A 14,488-nucleotide genomic window follows, 5' to 3' on the forward strand; every position below is an offset into this window, starting at 1 on the left:
TAACTCGCCTTGGTCATGATGTGACCTTCCATGGCGTGATCTTGCTCTGCATGAAGAGAACTCTATAGTTGTGATTGGTTGAGAGGAGAGTGTAGGTAGAGAAATAGCTTCATTTTAGGATAAGTTACTGTGCTAGAAATAGCTACATTTTTGGATAGGGGTAGTAGCTGGTATATATGCATATTTTCTGCTTTCATTTGTTTACAGAACACCTGCTTAGTTCGTTATTGGTTCATAGAGCTGTTAAAACAGTTCCGTGCGCATTTGTAATGATTCAGGGTGATAGCAGGAGGACCGGAGGAGGCTTGTGCATGTATTATCAACTATTAGGATGAATCTGAGATATGTTTTCCAAGCTTCAAAATGATAATATAGCGACATTAGTTAAGCTGATCTTTAGCAATGTATGAGTCTATCTGAAGGCAGCATAATTCAGTTTTATGTATGGTAGGAGTTTTAGAATCCATTTCAGTGTGATAATTCTCTCCTGTACCTTTCTTTTAAGCACATATTCAGATTATTTGTAATATGATGTGCACTAACGTGAATATTAAGTATTGGTGTCAATGTTCAATGGGGAACCAATCTTTCATGTAATATATTCACTCGCGCATGGCAAAGCCACGCGTGTTTTCTAGTGTTTTCTAAATGTTAACTGCAGTTAAAAAAAAAACTCTATTCTTATAGTTCATCTAATGGAAGAATACCTTAGCCAGGGAAACTGGATCCTTGCTCACAAATGCACAAGGTAGAAATACTGGATTAGGTGGTACTGATTTACTGTACTCCAGAAGTTCTTGCAGCTGCGATGAATTCTATGGAAAGTAAATTAAAAACATGTAAGAATCAAATCCCTGAATAAGGCGTTCAGATTTTTTTGAGCACAAGGTGCCATTGCCAGCAAAAGCAATAACTACAAAAGATGTACCAAAAGCAAGTAAGCAAATTCCTATATTGCTAGTTAGCATGAGCAAGCAGATGCCCAAAAAATAGCTCACCAACACTAATTTTTCGTGCTGAACGAGTAGAGCTTTTGTTATGAAGTTTATGGCTATAGAGTTTAATGACCTCTGAGAATAACTTAGTTTCCATGTCTTGGCATGACTAGATTTAGTGCCCATATTTTGACATGACTAATTGATGTCAAACTTAATCAATTAATTAATCGAAGTTAGTTTTTTTTTGTCCAAAAACAAAATCAAAGACAGATTCCTCTGCATTGAGTACAAAGAAAAGAAATAACAAAATGCAAGTTCTGAGCTAGGTACTGACCTTTGGCACCATATGCTTGCTGATCAAATACTTTATTTAAGTCAACCTGACAGCGTACAGACTGCACCACTGTAACAAGAGCGTTGACTTCAAGAATCTGCCTTTCCAAATCCTCAAGATTGTCTTCTACTAAGTCAACTTTATTCAATATCACAACATCCTGTTAAGGAAAGTTTGACGCTTTCTGTTATTATGGTTGTTTGCATTTTGGAATTCATCAGCAGGACAAATTTCAGCACAGCAGAATCAACACAAAGGATTCCAAATTTTGTAGCAAAGACAAAATGGTACAAATATGATAACACCAAGGACCAAGTTACCGAAAATGCAATTTGATGAAATGCTTCAGGGAATGATGATGACTTTTTGTGCTCATCAATTTGCAGCCTGAAGGCTTTTGCATCAATAACCTGATCAGTAAAAAATAAATATAAGAAAAATGTCCAATATACAGTCCTTCAAACTTTTATCCAAAGAGTAACAGTAAGGAGCAAAGAAGCAGGCACATTTTCCGAACTTGTGATACAGCCAGACTAACAAATAAGAACATAAGGTTGAACTAACCATAACGATAGAGTAAAATTTAATTGATGACTCCAACTGGTCGTCTAGCCACAGAATAGGGACAAGAGGTGACAAGAGGTGCAGGATCAGCCAATCCTATTGTCTCTAGTAATATGTAATCCATTCTGCAGCACATAGAATGATTCCTAACAAATTAGGATAATAATCTTCAATCCGTACCGTCGTAATTTACAAGGCACTATAGTATAATAAACTAGTAATATTATTAAAAAAAACCAATATTTTTTTAATGAAAGATCAAAGTAAGAGCATGATCCACTTTATTGCATCAGTGCATAGCGTACACAGGTAAGTGCATCAAAGTTTTGAATCAAATTTTTAGTATTTCCAGAAGAACTAGAACAAACAAGCAATCACATCAACTAACGAAAAAATGCCACAGGGTAAACATAGTTTTAGAGCTAAAACCAGAATGTCGGTAGCAAATCAGAACATGCCACTAAGGCTTTGTACAGAAAATATGAGGGAAGAAAACATAATAGTAGGACCATATGTTGTATGCTACATATCCATGCAAAACAGCAATATTCGTACTTACCTTTCCTTTGTCTGCACAAGCTGCTCAAGTGCTTGAACCAGGCTGTGTTTCACCGTGCAACAAACATATCCATTTGCCAGCTCTACCCACTCTTCAACAAGCGCGCCACCTTGCCCCTTATTGATCATTGCTCTTTCAAGTCCAATTTCCTCTCTGAACTCATTCAATACCACTGCAATTCTCTTCCCATGTTGCGCACTCAGAATGTAGTTGACTAACTGAAAAGTGATGCGCGGGAGATAAGCTATCCCATAACATACCAATTAATTGAACTTACAAACTGAAATTTCACAGAACACTTGGTTAATAAGTACAGGTGCTGCTAGGAAAATGGTAAGGTGAGACATAGTAGAAGCAATGTCAACATAAGCTAAATAGTAAATGACCAACTGACAGAAGGACTAATGGTCTGATGTTAGAATTTTTTTTGAACGTAATCTGATGTTAGAATTTCAAATCAAGATACGGACCAAGATAGATCAAACAAGGAATTCTGTTGTGAGATAAGAAATATCCTAAAAATATGGCTTCATTCTGCTAAAAAGCACAGGATAAAATTGTAAACACATGTATAAATCCTAAATATATCATCAACTGTGTAAAAGGTTATCCATGACCATGAGTACCTCAGTAACGTTAAGTTTTTTTGTTCAAGAAACTAGTAACTCAACAGTTGGGGATATAACATTCAACTACAGGTCAAAATTGATAGCTAACTAGCTCGGTCGACGAATCATTTCTTATACTACTACAACTACAAATAAATTGAAAATGAGCTCCTATGAGAAACAGAGCCCTCGAAACGAAAGTTCTACTCACAAGACCGCTCTTAAATAGATACGGGGACTGCTCCAACCAACACAGCATGAGGCAAACTACCTAAACTTAAGAAAAAAAAAACAGCAAGAGCTATGGCGACAGGAAACCCGATCGGATCAAACTTCCAGTCACAAGTGCCCCCAGGCTCCAGTCCTCCAGGAATCTTCCATTGAGCAATCTCGTGAGTCGTATCCTACTTAGCGCCAGCAATCTTTCGGCCTCAATTCTCCGAGCAGAGTGTTTTCCAGAAGTGGCAGTGGGTGCGGAAGCGGTAAAGGCGTAGCCTACGGAGAAAACCTCACCGTGGACTTGCCGGCGCCGAGGTAGACGGTGATGAGTGATGACGGTGACCCCTATAGGCGATGACGCGGAGGGACCGGGCGGCGGAGGACTGTGCAGCGTCTCCGGCGAGGGGAGGGCACTCGTCGTCGTTCTCCATGGCCGCCGCCGCCGCCGCCGAGAGAGTTCGAGAACTACGGAAGGGTTGGTGTTTTGAGGCCGTATAGAAAAGGAAAAAGTGCACTGGAGGTCCCTCAACTTGTCATCGGGACAATGAAACGTCTTCGAACCATAAAACTAGATATGTGAGGTCCCCTTAACTGTATAAAACCGGTCACCCGAAATCAAGACCGTAAAACTAGATATGTGAGGTCCCCTTAACTGTATAAAACCAGTCACCCGAGATCCTTCAGTGGTTTTGACCCCGATTTTAGTCTACATGGCAGCTGAGCCAGCATGGGACCCACATGAGCCCCACATGTCAGCGGGCCACGTCAACTCTCTTTCCCCTTTCTTTTTTCTCTTCTTTTTCTTACTTATTCACAGCAACCTAGTTCGGAATAATTAATTATTTGCCACTCTTACGTGCTAAATGATTTACCACTAGATCCATATGTCATAAACACATGCGGGCCCACGTATCATAATGTGGCAAATAATTAATTACCACATTTTTAAAGTGGCCAAAAGTTAAATGTCCCTAGGTAGTTCGCTCACCGACGTTCATGCGCCGGCAGCCTAGGCTCGGCGACGGCGACGAGCGGCACCTTCCGGCGTGTGGACAGCCCGACCAGCTCCTCCATGCTCACGTCCTCCGCCGCCACGCGAACCCCTGCAGCAAGCTCGCCACGCCCAGCGCCACCATCTTCTTCGCCAGGTTGGTCGCCGGATAAATCTGCCGCCCTGACTCGAACGGCAGCAGCTCGAAGTGCTGCCCGTGCACGTCCACTACGTCGTCGCAGCTGCCGGCGCCGGGGAGGAAGCGCTCCGGCAGGAACGCGTCGGGGCGGTCGAGCCACGACGCCGGGTCGCGTGCGATGGCCCACAAGTTCACCAGCACGCGCGTGCCGGCGGGGACGTCGTAGCCAGCGACCACCGTGTTCTCCCTGGCGTGGTGCGGGACGAGCAGCGGGGCGCGGTCGAGCTCGTCGGTTACGCCTGTTCATGACGATGAACTGGAACCTCGGCTGAGTATTCCTACTAGACAAAACCACCCCCGAAGCAATCAGATCCCTAAATCACAGGCTCACACGGTATCAAAACCCCAACCAAAACCCTAAACAATCACCTCTTCACAACGAAGAGCAATCCCTCCACATCCTTCCGCCTCTGAAACATAAAAAAGAAAAAGAAAAAACACAGCGCATGAGTGAGCTCACAGGATCACCAACCAAGCAAACAACCGAATCGGATCCGCGAGGAGGGAGGGAGGAGGGATTGCTCACTCATTGGTTGAGGTCGATGTTAGGATGTCCTTGACGGCGGGGTCGAGGCGCTGCAGCACGGTGAGGTTGAGCAGCCGCGTGCCCTCGGCGTCCATCGTCAGGTTTGGGGTCACCTCCCCCCAAACCTCAATTGGATGAACTCCATCATCATCGTCGTCGTCGTTGGCTGCGGCTGCGGAGGCGGCGACATGCCGGCATCCCGCGTAGGCTTGGGCGGTGGCAGGCGCTGGATCTGAGGGAGCGCAGCAATCAAGTTGGGAATCGCGGCAAAGAGAGAGATGACGTGGACAGTATGACATGAGGGCCCACGTGGGTCCCACGTAGGCTTAAAACCATTGAAGGATTTCGGGTGACCAGTTTTGTATAGTTAAGGGACCCCGCATATCTAGTTTTGTGATTTAAGGACGTTTTTTTATCTCGACAACAAGTGGAGGGACCTTCGGTGTACTTTTTCCTATAGAAAACCGTATGAGAAACCCAGTTGTCCGATCTACATCTGACGGCTCAAAAAAGCCCAATCTGATGGCCCAAAATGCCTCCTCGTTAACACTTGGCCCATATCATTTGAATCCCAGTATGAAGATTTCTGTCTTCTCAGACTCAGTTTAGGCCACACACTGACAAATCTGAAGTCTTTCAGGACAATCATTTTTTTTTCCTTTTGAGAATCAAGAGCTTAATATGAATTAATCAAGTTACATTTGAAATTCAGTCCCTAATTCTTCTGGGATAAACTACTTCCTCTAAGTTTCTGTTAAATTCAATCATATGTTCGAAATGGAGCCTCAGATAAGATAAGAGAAGTAAATTTGTATGTTACAAAAATTAGCATTTTGATGTGTTTGCTGAAAGCATGCCCAAAATAAACCTAAAAAAATATTTCTAAAATTCTGCCCCAGCTACCGCACATCGTAGGACAATCGCTCTCCCATGCACGAACTTTTTGGGATCAACGAAATGGGAGCCCATGGTCCTCCTAACTTGTGGAGAGGGAGAAACATGGGATTGGGGTTTCTTTTCTAAAGAAATTTTAAAAAATCTGGATTGATGGCCTACTGGATCCATTTTTCCCTAAAAAGTCTAATATCGTAGGATTTATATTATTCTTCTTCTACCTTATAGTTCACCAACTATAGTTCTATACAAACCTCATTCATCATCTATCTATCCTATACATCACCAACTGCAGTACTACAAACCTCATTCATCATCTATCTTATATACCTATAGTTCACCAACTGTAGTCGTACAAACATCAAATCTAACAGCCTATCTACGTTGCCTATTTGGCACAGCTCCAGCTCCAACACCACGGCCACCTCTCTTAGAGCTAGAGTCTAGCTAAACAGTTTCAGCTTCATCAGAAATGGGAGTGGAGTTGGGTGGAACACTCTCACAAAATAAACTAGAGAGATGTAGTTGGGTTTAGACTACTTCATAACTTCACTCCAGACCTAACTGCTGGAGCAGAATTTAGGAGTTAAAAGTTCTGCCAAACAGACGAATAATGAAAGAGGTGGAGCTGTTGGAGCTCTACAAAATGATGCGTTCTCCCAAGTCCCGGCCGCCCCACACCGCCGCCATCCACTCCTCCTCCTCTCTGCGCCGCCTCCCACATCCACGTTTGAGAGCGCAGGTTCTCCGGGGTCCGCGGCGGCCAAGCATTGTCTCCCACGGGCGGCCGGGCCAGCGCACAAATCCGGCGGCCGAAGCAGCAGCAGAAGGTCGCGGCAAAACCTCCGCGTCGCGTCCCCGCAACGAGGGAGCACGCGACCGCGGGACGAGCAGCAGCCGATCAGCCCGCCGCCGCAGAAGGTTGCCAACTTGCCAAGACGGCAGCCGGCGAGGCCTCCCGCTCCACCATCCTGTCCGGGTCGGCGGACCGCGGACAGGCCGTGCTGCACGTTCTTCGCTTCGCCGGCCAAGGCGGCCAAGCAGGTATTCCTCCTCTATTTCTTCCGCCTTACTCTTCTTTATCTGAATCACCACCCAGTTCTTTATTTCTGTCGACAATTCTTGCGCATCTCATGCTCCGATTTAGTCGCAGCAGGAATCCAAGAATTCTTCCAGCGAGGCATCCCGCTCCGGGGCTACACCACCGGCGAGGCCGTCCTCCTCAGTGGAGATGGGTAGAAGACGATCACGCCGGTAAAGCCTCCTCTCCCCAGTCCATTTTCGTCCTTAGCATAATATGAAATCGAAAGAAAGAAGAACGAATTCACATGCTCTGCTTGCACATTTTGACGCACCAAAATACCTGCATTGTTTACACCCAAATTTTAGCAAAATTTGTTTCATATGAACCACAAATTCACATTCAGCATCTGAATCACATCTCTGTGATTGCCTGGACACCTCTGTTACTGGCGATTGATGTTTTATTCAGCTTCTCTGCATGTCATTGTCATTTGGCAATCTGCCATTCTGAAACCTGAACATTTTTGTGTTCATTCAAAAAAAACCTGAACATTTTGTACCTTTCAGGAGCTAGAGGTTGAGTATCGAGTGAGGAGAGAGAGATACCCAGGCCGAGTTTGCTTGCCAGCGGCGAGCTGGTGGTGCGCACCTGCAAGTGTGGTGTCCACAAGGAGTTCAGCTTCCACCATTCCCACTGAGATTGACAAGGTCATTGCTATCTGAAATACTCCTGTACTCGAAGCTCTGAGATTGAGAAGGTCATTGCTGTCTGAACTACTTCTTTAGTTGCCTGCTTTGTTTAACTTGGCTACATAGTTGAGGTACACTGCAAATAAAATGCTTTATATCCAATAATTTGTAGGATAAGAAACACATTCCAGATTCACATAATAATAAGGATATAGACCCTCCATGCATTTGTTGATTCTTTTTAAACCCAAGAAGTAGCAAGAAGTGACCTGATAGGGCAGCCGTACGGCATAAATATATAGTTCTGTTTGTGGTTTTGAATTATCAACATTTATAACTGATAATTATCATGCAAACTAAAAATTTGAGAAAAATATGCGCATGCTGAATTTCTTAATGAGATCACAGTAATCTTCCTTTGAAAGAAAAAACTATTTTGAAACATGCATATTGCCCGCACTTGCTTTTAATTACTGTGAGTTTCAGGTACAAAAGGTCCTAACCTTCACAATATATATTGCCCACACCCTTGTTTTTCTTAAATGAACAGTATGTGTTGTTTGTTAATTTTATCTGATCAGTATGTATTGTTTGTCACGTGATACACTGAGTTAAGAAAGTCATTGCTAGCGGTGCTGCTTTTTGGTAGCTATATTTTTCTGACTTCTAAGTACAACCATATTTTTTTCAGGGCTGCAAGCCTGCAACAATGATGGATTTTTTTTTCCATTCAGACCCATATCTTAGCATTCGGCTGGTGTTTGTGGGTAGAAATTATTGCTGAACAGTTCTTTACCAGCATTCTCTAACAGCTATTTACATGCATAGTTAAACCATTTGTATCAAGGAAGTTTTGCTAAATTTTAGTAATTGTTCAGTTAGCCTTTTGCTTACCATAATTCCTTCCAAGAAAGGCCTCTGGGTGTATTCATAATTCATCCTAAAAAAATGAGAGTTCCTTATTTAAGTCTCAATGTAGAAGTAAAGCTACGCCTTATTCAGCTGGCTGGCTTACTTTTCGCTACAGAAATTGAGATTAAGATGATGCAATTGCATTCTATTACCGTCTCAATAGGTTTCCAATAGACCATCCAATTCTATCAGTTAAAGCCTATTGTTATGCCTATGGTGTTATACTGTGCATTTGTTATGATTGTGCCATTTTTAATGTTCTTAACATGTGGTCCTGCAAGGGAGTTGTGGCCATGCCAAATCCTAGGAGACATAGAGCCTAGCTGCAGCGGCATAGTGGTAGTGACACAATAAATTTATGAACTGTTTTCATGCTCTCCCACAGGATTACTAACATCCAAAATGATGCTTCTTTCATATTTGGACATATAGCAATGGTTAGAAAGCTATCTGGCTTCGGTTATTTGCGCAACTTAGGAGTTTACTGCTACTTCAGCTCAGAATTGTTGGGTAAGATCTCATAAGATAGAAGTTCCCCTATCATTTTCATGTACCATTGCCACCGAATATAAGCAGCCTCTTCTCAATCATGGTGGACTAAATGCCTAAAGCAAATATTATCTACATGAAGTCTCTCGGTAGATTTTCTGAACTGCACAACACGACAGCATGCTTGCTTACGCCCCATTGTGTTTTAATAATTATATTTTATATCTGACATTCCCTTTTTTTCGTCAGGCTTTAACATCAAATGCTTTGTTGTTGCTTCCAGCGTGAAATTTCAGCTAATCAAAGGAAATTGTCAGCGAGTTCCTTCTGGTGGCTACGGGTCCGAATACTCAGCATGTAAGCCAATTTTCCTATTCTCTCGAAATTTCCCTTTGCTTTATGAAACAGATGCCATGTTCTGTAAAATGTTTCATTCTAACCAGATAGAAGCACTATGAATTGTGTAATTGTGTGGAGAACATGACCTAAAATGTTAAAATGGTGTAAATATGGTATAAACATTTGTCCTACTGCTGCTAATATGATGTACACATGATCTAATAAAGCACTACACCATGTGCAGCAATTAGGCAATTGTACTCAAACTTTATAGCACATGGTATATGCAATTCAGATGTCTCTATAGGCAGGACCATCTCCTCTTACGACTTTCAGAAGAAATAATACCTATATACTCACCCTGCACTCCTCTCAAAACACAAGCAACAGCTATTGACACTGGCCATTTCTAGAGGGTAGGGAAGGAAGAAACGAGTAGTGATCACAAGCAACTGCTATTGACACTAGATCACTGGCATCATTTCTTTTGATGGGAAAATCATCAAAAGATGCCTTAGAACAGAACAGAAACAAAAGATTCCAGTTATTTTATCCATCTTTTCACCTATTCTTGTCTTTGCCTCAGTCCTTTTTTCTGGTACTGAAAGATCTCTGGTGCCATATTCTTTTAATATGTAAAATCATTAGATGCCTCATTCAAATCTGAAGATCATTCACATCTTAATCATATTGCAGAGGATATGATCAAGAAATTTGTGAATGGCTTGTCTTCCTTTATCCATTTTCCATTTATTGCACATTGCATCATCGCATCCTCTTTTTTGTGTACGGTCATGTTGTAGTTGATTTTGCTGCCTATTATGCTGATTGGTTTCTCTACAGGTTTTTGCCATTTCACCTGGTGGATAAAGACACAGGGCTATTTATCTTTGACAAATAGCTATCATAGACTAGCAGTTGCTCAAAAAAAAATTTCTAAGGTTGTACATTCTGTTGCTGGTTGAAAACTCAATATCAGAATGGTTGAACCATGGCATTCTGACCATTCTTTTTCTTTGGGCTTATTTTTTATTTTGACTTGCTGCATTGTGGAGAGTCTTGAAAATTATTTTTAAGGGCTGGAGGGTCTTGAATTGAACTAAAGAAAGCTTGAATCTTTCGCTGCACACACCAGTGAGTTTTTTATTGGAAAGACATAATTAGATATAGTTTTGCATTACATGTTTTATTGCTTGAATTGCACTGCTGTGATCACTGCATTTATAATAATGATAACTGCATATGTTTTCTTCAGTCACCCATTTGTTTGCCATTATTCTTTCTTTTTGCGCGAATCCTAAATAGATCATAATTTTTATGTGTACTACAATAAATTTTGGATGGACAATACAAGTTTGTTGTTCTTTTGCACAACCACATTGAGTTTGTGTATATTTTTCCCATAGGAACACATGGGCTCCCAACTAGTATGCAGAAGAGGGCTTCCAAAAGGTGATTATGGCCTCGGATTGTCTATCCTATCATCCAGAGAATTTGGTCGGGAACACGGGATTGATCCATGGCGGGAGCGGGGAGCCCTTGTTGCTGACATGAAGAAGCGTGCAACCTACCTTCCTGGAGTGCTCCTTTTCACATGTTAATCGACTGTCTAATGTAGCATCACACAATTTGGCTTGCTGTCCGGAGCTTTTAATGTCTTTGGTTCTATAACCCTAGAATGTATCCGGGAAGTGCCCCGTTCTAATGCTAGCTAATCAATAGCTGCGATTATCCTTTTTTTAAAAAAAAAAAAAGCATATACATGATCATTCGGCAATCTTTGATATTACAGACTTTGAAGTTGATCTAGCCATGTAAATGTACGGACGCCACGAGTTCACACAATTCGGCAGGATTGAATTAATTTTGCTCAAGAAGTAGAGCACTTTCTCCCTTCATTTTTATTTACTCACAGTGCTCATCTTGAGCGGAATCTCGATGGACATCTAGAGAGCTGGGAAGACCTGGATTTAGCTAGGATATAACTATAATATAAAGATTAAGACTCATCGTACTCTATCATCTAAGATGAAAACAGTTGTGAACTTATGCAACCTAAATCCACAGGGACACGGTGAAACAGTTCAAATAGCGAGTGCCTGACTACCTTCACACATACAGGGAATTTGATTATTTAAGCAAGCAGCAGAACAAACATACTGAGAGATCAGTCCATGCATCTCTGAAACAAAATGCAGTATCTAATGTAGCTCACATCCTAATCCAAGCGAAGAGGTATCCCAAAACCTGCAGCTCATGAAAAAATGACGAACAAGGGAAATATGGCCGATCGAGTGGAGCACAGAGAATTGAGAAATGCTGCAAATCTTGGGCTGTTGCCCAACCAAAATGAACAACATGCGAACAAGTTCAGAGAGAAACCAAAACAATAATCGTCTAGCTGCATGAAACTTGCAACTAAGCAGAAAAAACAGATAATTTGGGGCACAAAATATAGATCTCATTGCAAGCAGGCGATAGATGGAGCAGTTCAAAGTTACTGAATGACTGCAAATAAACGATCCAGCTGTTCAAAACTCTGTTTCTTGTTGGACAGGATGCACGGACTGAAGATAAAACTACCTGATCTGAATCTACCACAGACACCATCAAGATACAGGAACCTACGAACGAGAACGACAACTACAGCTATTATTCCATCAAAAAGCGCCTCAGGCGGATGACCTCCTTCCCATACTCGGCGGCGGAATGTGAACTCTGGTTCATCAACGTCCTCCTACGGTTCTTGGACGCGGTTGTTTCCATCTCCACCTCCATTGCCGCCGCGTTGCCTCATCTCGCGGTGCATAAGGTCCTTTTGCTTCGGTGGGCCCTGTGAATGAAAAAGGAAAGGGGAAAAAATAGTTAGATAGATAGAGATTACAAAATGGATCAAAAACAAGGAAGGTGAAGAAGGAGGAGGATCCTCACCCAGATGAGGATGAAGGTGAAAAGGACCACCATGACGGTCGCTATGGCAAAAGCAACCCACACCTTGACAAGTATCTTATACCTCGAGAGGCACAAGAACTGCAAGAAGTAGGAAACGGTGCACAGAGCGAAACCGGTCGGGACGAAGCAAGAGGCCACCTTGGTGAGCTGAAACACATCACGGGGACGCTTGAGGCAGAGATGGCCGATGATCGCAATGTGAAAGAAGATGACGGTGGCGAACTGAAGGCAGGTGGATGCGTAGTCGGGGGTCATCTCCCGTCTCCCAGCGGTCGGGACCGCGGAAGTTGGTTGGTGTGCCGGCGACGTGGTCAGCCCTCGGCCTGATCAGCGACATCTTCGCTGCACGCCCGCTGAGGCTGTAGGCGATGGCGACGGAGTAGCCGAGGGTGGATGCGGCGAAGGTAGAGGCGAACACAAATTTGGTCTGCCAAGAACAACAAAAAAAACAAGTAGCTTGAATCAGAAGAACGCGAGACTGGCTGGATGGGTTATAGTGTAACTTACCCTGGCCATAATGTGATTTTCCATGGCGTGATCTTGCTCTGCAGGAAGAGAACACCATAAGATTAACAGTGGTGATGCAGGAAAGCGAAACGACATCGAGATGAAAAAAAGAAAACTTTTTACCCATCGCGCGCGCGTCCGGACCCCGGAGGGAGGTGGAGCACGACGCCGGCGACGAGGAGCAGCAGCAGCGACGAGCCCAACCCTTGGACGACCCGCGCGTCGCGGCGGAAAGGACGAGAGGGAGTGGGGGTGGAGGAGGAGGCGGAGAGGGTGGAGGCGGATGAATATAAAGAGCAGCGGGTGTTTTGCTTTTTTTTGAATGAAACCTGAGAAAGTGTTTTGGCTTTCGCGGTTTCTTTCGCCCTCTGCACGACGACCACCTGGTCTCTCCCTACGACTACCCTACGACTACGAGACAGGTTAGGCTGACGAGCGGGACCCACAGCGAAGCGCAGGTTGCGTGGGAGGGACGCACCTCCCACTGACGAGCGGGACCCACACGGAGCTCTGTACCCACCCTGTCTCTGTTCGGGTGGAATACACCATACCCATGTTACTCTATACTTTTTTGCTTTTTTGAACCCTTCCTTGCGCATTATGACGGTTCCATTTGTTCACTTGATGGTCCGATTTAACCACGTCGACGCGAACGGTCAGTTGTTCTGATCGAGGCAAAGAGGAACAACTTAAGAGGTGGCAACGGGTTGGGTCGGGTAGAGCGAATCCATACCTGACTTGAGACCACATGCCCGCAAGGTCTATGGGAAAAAAAATCTCATGCTCGTGCCCATACCCGTCGAGCGTAGGTACCCCATCGGGCTTGCCTGCTATTTGATAAAAACAAAACAACGAACACACAGAAAATAGGGAAACCCTGTATTTTATTAATCACGATTCATTAACATGAATGTTTACAAATATATGAGGGCTCCCGCAGGAGTTCGTCTTTTGCCTTCGCGAGGAATACTTAATAGAAAGGTATGCTGACTAGAGATTGCGTGTAGTCTGCTGATTCCCGGCGCCTAGCAATGAGGCGGCCGGTTAATTACATCTACAGGAGAGAGCCTATGGAACACCTCCAATTAAGCTGCGCTTGTGATCGTCGTCTTCAAAATTGATTGCTCGCCGAAGGTTGAAGTTGGTGCAGAGATTTAATGATAACTGTGATATAGGTGGCTTTGTTTCGCCGAAACCTGGTCACAATATATTATCACCATGTCCATACATGAGTCAGGTATCATAACAAAGGGGATGACTTTTGCCTCGTCGGTGCCCATTTATATATGCCAGCCTTTATTAGATGTGGATATATCGTTACTTTTGCCTCATTGGAACCTAGTAACATGTATCCGTTCCTATCTGTTTGGACATGTTAATAATATCATGACACCGGCCTCATAAATACTCGGCCATAATTTTTAACTTACAAAGATCACGAATAGCTCCCATGTGTGTGCATGGTATCAAAATATATTTTGTAAAACATCGGTTAGATTGTCCAATCACCAATGAAAGTTGGACATATCCAGCGCCGTTGTTATCGGTATCATAGTAACAAATAGATGATCCAATCTCCAATGAGGGCCGGACATCTAGTTTTGAGCATAGAAAATATATCAAATAGTGTTCAGATAATCCGATCGCCAATGAGGACCAAACCAGCCTTATACCATCGATTGTATAAATGGAGTTTGATGATAACCGTGCTTCGGCTCTCATTGATCTGGCTTTAATCATCGAG

General features: G+C 43.3%; 2 protein-coding genes, 2 long non-coding RNA genes and 1 other non-coding gene across 5 annotated transcripts; 2 read left to right on the plus strand and 3 right to left on the minus strand.

Moving 5' to 3' along the window:
* Positions 1-1,278: 1,278 nt before the first annotated feature.
* Positions 1,279-1,990, minus strand: LOC107281695 (uncharacterized). The gene is made up of 3 exons (XR_010742440.1): positions 1,837-1,990; positions 1,593-1,682; positions 1,279-1,432 (listed from the first exon to the last, which is right to left on the minus strand). It is a non-coding gene; the product is annotated as an uncharacterized protein (transcript).
* A 2,128-nt stretch (positions 1,991-4,118) lies between these two features.
* On the minus strand, positions 4,119-5,146 carry LOC107276935 (uncharacterized). The gene is made up of 3 exons (XR_010742343.1): positions 4,939-5,146; positions 4,782-4,822; positions 4,119-4,690 (listed from the first exon to the last, which is right to left on the minus strand). It is a non-coding gene; the product is annotated as an uncharacterized lncRNA (long non-coding RNA).
* Positions 5,147-5,216: 70 nt separating this feature from the next.
* Positions 5,217-7,677, plus strand: LOC107281641 (uncharacterized). Its single transcript, XM_066312711.1, has 4 exons — positions 5,217-5,228; positions 6,439-6,876; positions 6,989-7,086; positions 7,484-7,677. The coding sequence occupies exons 1-4, from the start codon at positions 5,217-5,219 to the stop codon at positions 7,551-7,553; spliced, it is 618 nt and encodes a 205-aa protein (XP_066168808.1). The 3' UTR covers positions 7,554-7,677.
* A 1,172-nt stretch (positions 7,678-8,849) lies between these two features.
* Positions 8,850-11,032, plus strand: LOC136357219 (uncharacterized). The gene is made up of 3 exons (XR_010742411.1): positions 8,850-8,967; positions 9,230-9,303; positions 10,692-11,032. It is a non-coding gene; the product is annotated as an uncharacterized lncRNA (long non-coding RNA).
* Positions 11,033-11,724: 692 nt separating this feature from the next.
* LOC107277972 (uncharacterized) lies at positions 11,725-13,002 on the minus strand. Its single transcript, XM_015790859.3, has 4 exons — positions 12,868-13,002; positions 12,745-12,782; positions 12,217-12,664; positions 11,725-12,118 (listed from the first exon to the last, which is right to left on the minus strand). The coding sequence occupies exons 1-3, from the start codon at positions 12,869-12,871 to the stop codon at positions 12,395-12,397; spliced, it is 312 nt and encodes a 103-aa protein (XP_015646345.1). The 5' UTR covers positions 12,872-13,002; the 3' UTR covers positions 11,725-12,118; positions 12,217-12,394.
* Positions 13,003-14,488: the final 1,486 nt, after the last annotated feature.

Source organism: Oryza sativa, chromosome 7 (genome assembly GCF_034140825.1).
Source record: "Oryza sativa Japonica Group chromosome 7, ASM3414082v1".
NCBI classification, from domain to species: domain Eukaryota; kingdom Viridiplantae; phylum Streptophyta; class Magnoliopsida; order Poales; family Poaceae; genus Oryza; species Oryza sativa.